A 12743-nucleotide genomic window follows, 5' to 3' on the forward strand; every position below is an offset into this window, starting at 1 on the left:
ATGGCGAGATGGCGTTTATTAGGTACATCTAATTAGATGTTTCATGGCGATTTTATGATAAACATATATATAAAAGTCTCTGCTTATTGAATATATGTATAAACAGTAAAAGTACAATAGAACCTTGATAACTCAACCCTCGATAACGTAATAACCTCTATAAATTCATAAAATTTTGTGTTCCTTTCCCCTCGGAGTCCAAAACTTCTATTACTTAAAATAAAAACCCTCTATAACTTAAACGAATAATTTGGGCATCGCACCTCTGTAAGCAGTGAAAAGTGGTTTGAATCGGGAAAAGCTCTTCTATGTGAAAGACGAAGAATTACTGAATTTCCTAATTTAGATAAATATTTGTTGTTTACATGGTTTAGACAGTGTATAAATAAATAATAACATTAGTGTTAGTGAACCTTTACTAAAGGAAAAAGTTGAAGAGTTTGCTAAGTCACTGAAAATCCATAATTTTAAAGCTTAAACTTAAACCCTTAGTAAGTAAAAACCTCAATAACTCAAATTATTTTACGTTTCCCTTGGTCTTTATCTTATCGAGGTTCTACTGTATCTTGATATCACCCTTTACATGAGAAGATTTAAAAGAGAGGTTCATTTCCATTAAGAAAATCCTTCATTAATACATACTTAGAAAAAGTTTATTAAAACGTTAAAAACTATTAATTTATATTGATTTACTTTTGTAAAGGCGAAAAAATGGCTTATTTTAATTTAGTGACTTCTATTGCTTTTCCTGTTGTCAGTAAAAGTAAGTAAGATTTGACTTTCTCTCTCCCGTATTTCGTAAAATTTGTTAAATATAATTCTAATCGCCATAACGAGGAATATTCCTAATTTTGAACACCATACACAAGTTATTAAACTTTATATCAAGAAAGGAACAGCATTATTGTATCGAATATCTTGAAAGCATTTTCATGAAACGGAATCCAGAAAGAAATAGAATTTATTAAGTACTTAAATGAGATTTCTCGAGCCTTTTCTTTTCTTTACAGCGAAAAAATAAATTCTGTACTAATAAGTTTTTTAAATGCCACCACGTAGGTCTGTCGTCACGACACGGTAGATATGTAAAAAGTACTTTAATAATGATGAGACAGCATGCGTGAATTTACATAATTTAATAAGGAAATTCGTTATTTAGATTAAAATCAAACCGTCAATCAAGTAGTAATTATTAAGTAAGCTTCAAAGAAATCTATTGCGTCCTTAATGGCTTTTATAGTATTGTATTTTCGTTTAGACTATAAATTCATTAGCTGTCTCATCGTCAGTGTAATAAAGTCTAAAGAAAAGCTGATAAATTGATAACTGGTTTTCTTTCACTCGATTTACTACAAAATCGTCTTGGTTAAAGCTATCTTTACTATTTATTATTACGGTTGTTCGCAAACAAAAACGAAATAATAAGGAAAAAGGAAAAAATGAAACTGAGCTCAGCAAATATAAGCAATTATGAAGGAGCAAAATAAGCAAAGAATTTAGACAGTTAAGGGTTGGAAGGCTTATTGGTTCTACACACAAATATAAACCTTCCAACCCTTAACTGTCCAGATTCTTTGCTTATTCATATCAATATTAAAGGAAAAAAAAGGAGAATATAAGAAGGATAAGGCTTTATAAAGGAATCTTTTTGATAAATTGAATTTAAAGCACAGATGGGCTGGGTACCCGGTCTAGATCCGGCAGTATTGGGTAATTCTACCAGAAAAAAAATACAACGTGTAATTATAAAACACGCTACTGAAGTGAAACTTCTTCAAGCACACAAACATACCGGGATAGGGGTTAAGGAATTGGTTTAATGGTATTATTTGTACACTATGAATTTAAATTTTACACTATACATGCTGAAGTTGCCTGTAACTAACGTTGCATTGAAGCGCGCTCACGGCTCAAGCGATCCCCACTACGAATTAGACTACGTGGCCGAGTAGAGGGGGGACATCCGTTGCATGATTTCGTTACATAACAACTCGCATGAGACGAACTCACCTTACCGTGCGTAAAGAAGTTTCACTTCAAAACACCAACACCATCTCAGCAAGTGTAACAAAAAAACCTGCTTAATGAAAATTTGTAATTAAGACTGTATTGGGATACAGCGTTTGTTCTAATTTGTATTTTTGATTGATCACTACACTAAATTATTTGTTATTTTAGTATAATTCTTCAAGAATACATCAGTATGACCGAATTATTACAATATTTGTCGGTATATCAGGTTTTGACTAACGATGACATAATACCCAGTATGATTTTTATTGAAAATATAAGTATTCAACCTTTTTCTCAGTAAAAACAGGCGCTGTAGTTATCTCGACTCCAGAAGGTGATACAAAAACATTCTTTGTTAATTGGTGTAAAAATACCCAGCAATCGATTTCTGTAACAGTCGTTATTGAGAAATGAAAATTGGAAAACATATTAAAGGAAAACGTGATCGAACATTAAAATTTTCCAAATCATTTTTGAACACTTTGAACTAAAAAAATCCTTGCTATTCCTTTTTACTGTAAAAGTACAACTCTTAGAGAAAAAAATAAACCCTAAACGGTTTTCGTCGAATCTTCCCTCGAGAAAGAGGAGCCAATCTTCGATAGAACCTTTTTTTCGAAAAATCGATATATCTCGAAAAATTTTCAATATTTTTTAATTTCTTAAGTAGGCACTTTTTGGGCTTGTCAAGGGATATACTTACAGCGAGTAGCTTAAAAACGTTAAACTGAAAAAACTACGGCGAAAACAAAAGAAGTCGATTTTCCATACATCTCGAAAAGTAATGAACTGATTGATAGCAAGAAAAATGGATAGACAGATCTTTATAATATCTACATCCTTCTCATTCCTCTAGCTTTAGTTTTTTGTTATTTGCAAAAAATTGTTTTTTTTCCACTATGAATTTTTTAGAACATCCCAGACATCGCGGATCTATGTTTCTTAGAATTTTTAGTTCCACACAACCATATTTTTTGTTTCCTGTTAATATTTTCATGAAATTTAACTTTAAATCGTTCCTATTGATTGGATTAGTAGGCCAATTGCGTTTTGCTAGCCCGACTTAAACCTTTTGTAAATAAGGGTTGTTTATCCCTTCCTATCCATTTAATAAGAAGCCAGTTTTTCGCCTTTAGCAGAACCAAAAACAACTATCATTAATTATACCTAATGATACTGTACCTGCGGATAGGATTTCGTCTGGTTCAAAATCACAGTAGTTGGTTAACACAAGCCCTAGATCATTATCACTGGGCTCAATTTCTACCAACAGCGGACTATTGGCGTACTTGACAGTCTCCATAATATTCACGTCATACTCTATGGTCAGGGTGGTCACCGACGGTAAAATTTTGTTCGGCGAGGGATCTTTCAGTATTTGTTGGGCCTCCATCAAGGTTTTATTTGAAAGAGACTGATTGTCCACTTTCAAGAGGCGATCACCTACCCGTATTAATCCCGTTCTAAAAATATATAGTTTTTAATAGCCTCTGTATATGCAATATTATACAGGGTGAGTAAATACCGGGCAATCGGTCTATCGCAAGGGTATATGCACAATTTCTGATCAGTACTCCGGGAAATTAAGGGAAAAGAAAGTACATGAAAAAAAAGTAGGATGAGCTATCTCGCACCATCAGTGATAAACATAAACATGTGGGTAGTGACCTTACAGAAAGCTCCAACTGCTTCGACAATGATAACGATGATGCGTATTCGCATGATACCCCCGGTGAATTCGCATATTCTGCATGTGAATCCGTTGGTTTTTCTTGATATTTCCATATATTTTGTAGTATTTCCATATATTTTGTAGTAATACTTTCCCATTCGAACGCTAATGAGTGCAGATTATTGCTAATCATTACGTACAATTGACTTGTTTACGTATCAGCTGTTTGCGAAGGTCCCGAATAGGTATGTGTGTTTCGTCGAAAACCGATAAAATAACGCGGTAACTATTCTTAATTATTGACGACTCGTTAACTGGGGTACTTTTTGTGCACATTATTTACATTCTCTACGTTGTGCGCACTCTACAGTACCCTTCAAATATTCCGGAATACTGATCAGATATAGTGTATAGAATTAACTTTTTCTTTTTTTTTTGTCTCGATCTACTATTTCCCACAGTGCAACTACAATAACTTCGCCGTTCATAAAATAAGTCACTCAAAATTTCACATTTCTGTTTTTGGACCATTCCTTCCCCTTTTGTCACTTAAGTCACACTTTCAGCGACAGTGAGAATTACATTCTATTGTAATGATAAATTTTAAGAACTGCTAAGTCAAGAAAAACATTGAAATAAAATTTTTTTAGACTCCCTCCACCATTGAGTCATATCTCGTCACACTAAGCAATATCCCCTCCCTTATCTGCGAAAGTATATTACGGACCACTCCTTACTTAATTTTGAATATATAATGTTACGTGACCTTTATTTTCTTCTCATGTAACGAATCGGTCCTTTTACGTGAAGGGGGGATGAGATGAAAGCATTCTAAAAATTAATAACATTGCAAACGGACGAAACTTAATATGAAAGGCCCGTAAAGAAACCATTATCTTCTTTAGTAAAACGTTATAAAAAAGATTAGATGACTTTATTTGAAATACCTAATGTAACATTCATATTTAAGTTCGATTTGTTTGTAAACGTCTGCAGTTTGCGAAAAGTTTTACGCTTTAGATTGTACGGTAATGTCCAAATAAATCACGCTGTATTGTACCTATAAAGGTTTCCTTCTGAATAAGAATTTCCAGTTGTTAACCCGATTTAACCAATAATTTATAAGATGTGAAATAAAAAGCAAATACAGATGGTAAAATTAGTTGGATTTACTACAGTTGCGAAACAATCTAAATTACGAAAGTTTTTTTATTTAGAACGGTCAAAGTTTTCTTTTTGTTGTATNAATACGTTTGGAAAAGTATTTTAAATAAAATACAAAATGCTTTTTTCAAAAAAGTATTTAAATGCAACTATTTCAAATAAATCACATCTCTGCAGGTGCCTAGATTCAATTGGCTACTCGTACAGCGCAAGCGTAGTATGCTAACTACTGTATAGGTGCAGCAAATAAAATGTAGGTATAATTGTATGAGCACCACCGATTCTCTCATGAGAGACTTATCTCCCGTCGTTTGTAATGGTACATTATGTTTCGTCCCTATATTACTGTCTATCGTTTAAACCCTAACAATATTCCGTTACAAAAACTGTAAGTACTTAGTACACGTATGTAACACCTTGTATAATCGGGAATGATTTTATGTTGCTATTATCAAAAAAATCCTTATGAAAGTAATATAAAAAGGAATAAAGCTTTCTTTTGTTGAAGTTTTAACACTTACCTTGATCTCCTCCCTCAAATAGTTTTGGTACTGAGCTCTTACGGTTGTTATATCGATTATTCCTACTTCTCGACCTTCTTGAATTAATTGTGCTAAACCCTGAGACGCTCGGACTGCTTTGATAAACACCTGCATAACGAATGGTACACACATAAGTAACTAAAAACGGTCAGCTCTAATGATTAGAATTATAGTTTTTATTTACCGGACTTAAAATTTCGTGAGGACGATCGTTGTACCGCATGTGCTGGTAATATTTGGAGTTTAGTGGCACCTCTTAATAACTTTTCGGCATCTCTCGGACTACCGTTCCAATCGTCCAAACAGATGTCGTCTATTGCTAATAATTGATCTCCGACATTTAGAGCGCCGCATCTGTCAGAGGTACTTCCTGGTATAATTTGGTCAATGAAGAAACCTGTTCGATAGAAGCACATCAAATCGGGCTGATCCATTTTGACCAATTTATTTTTTTTTTTTTTGGTTTGTACAAAACTTGCTAGCTTTTGACGTTTTAATATAATTTCAAATTTAATTCACTCATTCCTAAATCTTTTTTCGGATTACAAGTTGTTGATATTTGTGATACCCCGTAGAAAAAATTTCCATTGAACTTCAGTGGGAATCAATGGAAAATTTGTAAATTCCATTCAATCCCATTTGGCATGAATGGAAAAATAATTGTTTCTATTTACAACAATTCCATTAATATTTACATAGGAAAAATTTCCATTGATTGTCAATGGGAACCAATGTAAAATTTATAAATTCTATAGGGTTGTTCGGAAAGTCATTTCACTTTTTCCCGACAGAGGATTTAATTGTATTCTTTTGCACCCAACTTCACATTTAAGCCGTATAATTTTTATATGCTTTGAGAGCTCATATANATTTATCAAAATAATTTACGCCTTGTAAATATGTTTTATATTTCTATAACTAGTACAGAATAAAATAAGAAAAAATCGTAAGAACGAAACAAGTGAGTTGTCTTTCAATTTGAATTACCAACAAATTGCCTGAAAACAATAAAAGTGGAATTCCTCTCAGAAAGGTCTTCCCGTAGAAAAAAAAACACTATAAAAACGTTGCAATTTAGCTTATTCTGCATTTTGCTTCCGATTTATACAAAATAGTTCCCGTTGGTATTTCTTTCGTAAGTTGATGTAGTGGACGAGGTTCATGTATTAAAGAAATAATTACATGGTGCGAAACCCTTCAGTGATACTACAAAAAATTATTATTTTCCAGAGGAAGTTTTTCTTGTTTAACTAATAGATAACTAAAAAATTACATCGTGACGCAATCTACATTACTAAAAGTATGAGAAAGTAGTAGCGAGACATCAGAAAGTTCGGGTGTAGATTTTATTTAATTTTTTTCCTGCTTTGACTTCAACTTTTTTACTTTTCGTACCGTGTAAGTAAGTATACACTTTCAATACTTTTTTATAAAAGAATTTTTGTCAACAACTGAAAATTCTTTCTCACTTACACCAACTTCGGTAGTATCCTTTGATGAACGAAATGGAAAAGGTAAAGCGAAAACATGAAAATTACTTACCTTTGAGCGGAACCGTGAGGTCGTATGTGGGTTACGACAAATGGCCTACTGAGATGAGGTTGTTCGTGATTTGCACCTCCTCTCAGTGTTAGTCCCAACGATCCGTCAATTCTCTCCACCGCGACCTCTGTCACTTTTGACATAACACATAGGGAGTTTTGTGATGCTGTAACAAACGTTTTCATGTAAAATTCTATTAAGTTACTTTTCAATAAACATGTAGAACAAAGAGAAAAGAACTTACATTTTATATGTCAGACCCTTTTGCCGAATTCGTTTATGGGCTAAAATATACACTCAGTTCGCTATATGATCAAAGTCAAACGATCGATTGCTGAATATGAATATACTCCGACAGAATGTAATTATTATATAAAAATTTCTGACTAAAACAGAGTACATGTCGCATCAAGAAACTTTACATTTTTGTTTATTCAAAGCAATATTGGGGTTAAAAGTATTCTATTTAAAAGACTACAGTCAACGTTTCGCCCATGCTGTTGGGTTTTCTCAAGGCTACGGTCATATCTGAAGAAAATATTTTTTATAAACTACTTTATTAGATTCAGAAAAAGCTTTTGACAATGTTAAATGGGACAAGATGTTAAATATACTTAAAAANTGTGGGTTACGACAAATGGCCTACTGAGATGAGGTTGTTCGTGATTTGCACCTCCTCTCAGTGTTAGTCCCAACGATCCGTCAATTCTCTCCACCGCGACCTCTGTCACTTTTGACATAACACATAGGGAGTTTTGTGATGCTGTAACAAACGTTTTCATGTAAAATTCTATTAAGTTACTTTTCAATAAACATGTAGAACAAAGAGAAAAGAACTTACATTTTATATGTCAGACCCTTTTGCCGAATTCGTTTATGGGCTAAAATATACACTCAGTTCGCTATATGATCAAAGTCAAACGATCGATTGCTGAATATGAATATACTCCGACAGAATGTAATTATTATATAAAAATTTCTGACTAAAACAGAGTACATGTCGCATCAAGAAACTTTACATTTTTGTTTATTCAAAGCAATATTGGGGTTAAAAGTATTCTATTTAAAAGACTACAGTCAACGTTTCGCCCATGCTGTTGGGTTTTCTCAAGGCTACGGTCATATCTGAAGAAAATATTTTTTATAAACTACTTTATTAGATTCAGAAAAAGCTTTTGATAATGTTAAATGGGACAAGATGTTAAATATACTTAAAAATGTAAGGTTGAAGTTACAGAAATAGAAGACTGATACTTAGTTTGTATAAAGAGCAACACGCAATTATAGAGATGGGGCTGCAACGTGGAGAAGTAGATATTAGGAAGGGAGTCAGACAGTCACCGCTACTTTTTAATCTGTACATCGAAGACGCCATCAATATCATTAAAGACAAAACAACTGTAGGGATAGATATACCATACAGGGCCAAAAGATTAGTATGCTTAGATTTGCAGATGATATAGCAGTATTAGCATCTAGCAAGGAGGACTTACATATTGCTTTGAATAAAATGGAATCGGTATTGACAAAACAGTATTGTATAAAAATAAATAAAACTAAAACAAAAATACTGGTATGCAAGGGAAGAAAAAGTAGGGAAAGAGCGAATATAAAGATAAGAGGCGAAAGATTAGAGAAGTGACCAATTTTAGGTATCTAGGGAGTCAGATGTCGGAAGGAGTAGTATAGGGATATAAAATATCGTCTGCTTTATATCCCTACGCACAGACGAGTGCTTTCAATAAAAAGAAGTCACTTCTATGCCCGCGAACGGTTAATTTGGAAATTCGAAAAAGGTTGTTACGGGTGCAAAACAAGGACGGTGGGCGCGGCAGAAAAGAAAAGATTAGAAACGTCCGAAATGTGGGGTTACAGGCGAATGATTAGGATACCGTGGATAGTGAAGGTTAGAAATGAAGAGGTGTTAGAAAGAATAGGAGAACAGAGGATTCTATGGAAGTCAATAAGAAATAGGCGAGATAGGTTGGTAGGACCTTCTCAGGCAGGAAGGTCTAGTCAGAGACATATTAGAGGCAGAAACAGGAGTTATTAGGGGTAGAGGTAGACCTAGATTAGATTAATGTTCGCAAATAGTTAAGGATGTGGGTTGTTCTAGTTTTAGGAAAATGCGAAGGCTAGCTCAGGATAGGAAAGAGTAGATGTGTGAGTCCAAGCAGTCGTAGGACTAGTACGTACATACAGCTAACGAGAAAATATACTCTAGAAATGAGTATCAGGCTAGTAATATATATTTCTATTTTTGGGTAATTTGCTGGTATTTATATGCACTTCTTTTGAATTGAAGGCGACTTGACTCTGCGCTATCGTCTGCTTTATATCCCTACCATCCTTCCGTCCTAATATCTGACTTCCTACAGTATATACCTAAAATCAGTCACTTCTTCTAATTTTTCGTTATTACATTCGCTCTTTGCCTACTTGTTCTTACCTTGCATACCAGAATTTTTGTTTTATTTTTATTTATTTTCATACAATACTGTTCTGTCAATACTGCTTCCATTTTATTTAAAGCTATCTCTAATTCATCGTTGCTAGATGTTAATACTGCTATATATCATCCACAAATCTAAGTATGCCCCTGTATGGAATATCTATCCCTACAGTTGTACTGTCTTTAATGGTGTTGATCGCGTCTTCGGTGTATAGATTAAAAAGTAGCGGTGACAGTGTGCATCCGTGTCTGACTCCCTTCCTAATAATTACTTCTCGACGTTGCAACCCCATCTCTGTAACTGCCTGTTGCTCTTTATACAAACTTAGTATCACTCTTCTATCTTTGTAACTCAACCTTACATTTTTAAGTATATTTAACATCTTGTCCCATTTCACATTGTCAAAAATTAATTATGCATAAACACTCGCTCACGTTGATTATTTCAAACATGTCGACTACAGCGACCGTCCGAATTCTGTTTTTTTTTTAAACATGAGAAGAAAATAAAATCTGATAGTGTTTTTGAGGAGCAATAAATACAAAAAAAAAATTAATTGCCTGCTTGTATTTAAGATATAGGTACTTTGTTTGACCACATAAAAGTAATTTTTCTATATTTCGGGAACGGTATTTCTCTTTCTGACAATGCATGTACAAAATTTCATGATGATCGCTTGAGTAGCTAAGGCGTGAAATCGTAATAAACAAACAAACACATTCNAGAAGAGTGATACTAAGTTTGTATAAAGAGCAACACGCAATTATAGAGATGGGGCTGCAACGTGGAGAAGTAGATATTAGGAAGGGAGTCAGACAGTCACCGCTACTTTTTAATCTGTACATCGAAGACGCCATCAATATCATTAAAGACAAAACAACTGTAGGGATAGATATACCATACAGGGCCAAAAGATTAGTATGCTTAGATTTGCAGATGATATAGCAGTATTAGCATCTAGCAAGGAGGACTTACATATTGCTTTGAATAAAATGGAATCGGTATTGACAAAACAGTATTGTATAAAAATAAATAAAACTAAAACAAAAATACTGGTATGCAAGGGAAGAAAAAGTAGGGAAAGAGCGAATATAAAGATAAGAGGCGAAAGATTAGAAGAAGTGACCAATTTTAGGTATCTAGGGAGTCAGATGTCGGAAGGAGTAGTATAGGGATATAAAATATCGTCTGCTTTATATCCCTACGCACAGACGAGTGCTTTCAATAAAAAGAAGTCACTTCTATGCCCGCGAACGGTTAATTTGGAAATTCGAAAAAGGTTGTTACGGGTGCAAAACAAGGACGGTGGGCGCGGCAGAAAAGAAAAGATTAGAAACGTCCGAAATGTGGGGTTACAGGCGAATGATTAGGATACCGTGGATAGTGAAGGTTAGAAATGAAGAGGTGTTAGAAAGAATAGGAGAACAGAGGATTCTATGGAAGTCAATAAGAAATAGGCGAGATAGGTTGGTAGGACCTTCTCAGGCAGGAAGGTCTAGTCAGAGACATATTAGAGGCAGAAACAGGAGTTATTAGGGGTAGAGGTAGACCTAGATTAGATTAATGTTCGCAAATAGTTAAGGATGTGGGTTGTTCTAGTTTTAGGAAAATGCGAAGGCTAGCTCAGGATAGGAAAGAGTAGATGTGTGAGTCCAAGCAGTCGTAGGACTAGTACGTACATACAGCTAACGAGAAAATATACTCTAGAAATGAGTATCAGGCTAGTAATATATATTTCTATTTTTGGGTAATTTGCTGGTATTTATATGCACTTCTTTTGAATTGAAGGCGACTTGACTCTGCGCTATCGTCTGCTTTATATCCCTACCATCCTTCCGTCCTAATATCTGACTTCCTACAGTATATACCTAAAATCAGTCACTTCTTCTAATTTTTCGTTATTACATTCGCTCTTTGCCTACTTGTTCTTACCTTGCATACCAGAATTTTTGTTTTATTTTTATTTATTTTCATACAATACTGTTCTGTCAATACTGCTTCCATTTTATTTAAAGCTATCTCTAATTCATCGTTGCTAGATGTTAATACTGCTATATATCATCCACAAATCTAAGTATGCCCCTGTATGGAATATCTATCCCTACAGTTGTACTGTCTTTAATGGTGTTGATCGCGTCTTCGGTGTATAGATTAAAAAGTAGCGGTGACAGTGTGCATCCGTGTCTGACTCCCTTCCTAATAATTACTTCTCGACGTTGCAACCCCATCTCTGTAACTGCCTGTTGCTCTTTATACAAACTTAGTATCACTCTTCTATCTTTGTAACTCAACCTTACATTTTTAAGTATATTTAACATCTTGTCCCATTTAACATTGTCAAAAATTAATTATGCATAAACACTCGCTCACGTTGATTATTTCAAACATGTCGACTACAGCGACCGTCCGAATTCTGTTTTTTTTTTAAACATGAGAAGAAAATAAAATCTGATAGTGTTTTTGAGGAGCAATAAATACAAAAAAAAAATTAATTGCCTGCTTGTATTTAAGATATAGGTACTTTGTTTGACCACATAAAAGTAATTTTTCTATATTTCGGGAACGGTATTTCTCTTTCTGACAATGCATGTACAAAATTTCATGATGATCGCTTGAGTAGCTAAGGCGTGAAATCGTAATAAACAAACAAACACATTCCTATTTATAATATTAATTAGGATAATAATAAATGAATGTGGTACACTTGATTTTGAAAGATATTGCCTGTGTGTTTATACCTGAGAGCAAATGCTTTTGACACTCCTAATCAAATTGGGGTCTGAACCCTTACACCCCCGTCGTGGTTATGTCACTGATAAAATGGTAAACAGATTGCCATTAATGTGTGTCAAGAACGAAAATTCGGTAACCATTCACTACACATCATCACCGATTTAAAATTCAGCTGTAATTGGAATAATTAAGAAGCTGAAAGTCGGCCAAGTGTGAGCTCGATTCGAGGAGAGATGAATTAAGATATACATGAAATTTCTATCGACAAGGGTAATGCTTTATTAAAATAAGTACATATATATAGGGTTGTTCGGAGTCATTTCGTTTTTTCCCGACAGAGGATTTAATTTATTCTTTTGCACCCAACTTCACATTTAAGCAGTACAATTTTTATATGCCTTGAGAGCTCATATAGCAAGGCTAGTGTGTGAAAAATTCCAATTAATTCTACGCAGTAGTTTTTGGTTGGTGCCCTTTTAAATATGGACAGCGATAAGCAGCATTTTCAACATATCTTACTGTTTTACTACAGAAAGGGTAAAAATGCTGTTCAAGCCAGAAAGAAATTGACTGATGTGTATGGAGAAGGTGTGTTGACAGTACGCCAGTGCCAGAACTGGTTCG

General features: G+C 34.1%; 1 protein-coding gene across 1 annotated transcript in view; it reads right to left on the minus strand.

The window, feature by feature from the left end:
- The window catches only part of LOC108742470 (glutamate receptor-interacting protein 1), a 102713-nt gene that overhangs the window by 11881 nt on the left and 78089 nt on the right, over positions 1–12743 (minus strand). The window contains exons 4-5 of the mRNA XM_025979680.1: positions 6934–7099; positions 3196–3476 (exon numbers count right to left, since the gene is read on the minus strand). Of these exons, the coding sequence (XP_025835465.1) occupies positions 3196–3476; positions 6934–7099 (447 nt within the window). The remainder of the gene's footprint in view (positions 1–3195; positions 3477–6933; positions 7100–12743) is intronic.

The sequence above is a fragment of the Agrilus planipennis genome, unplaced genomic scaffold, assembly GCF_000699045.2.
Source record: "Agrilus planipennis isolate EAB-ADULT unplaced genomic scaffold, Apla_2.0 scaffold268, whole genome shotgun sequence".
Lineage (NCBI taxonomy): Eukaryota > Metazoa > Arthropoda > Insecta > Coleoptera > Buprestidae > Agrilus > Agrilus planipennis.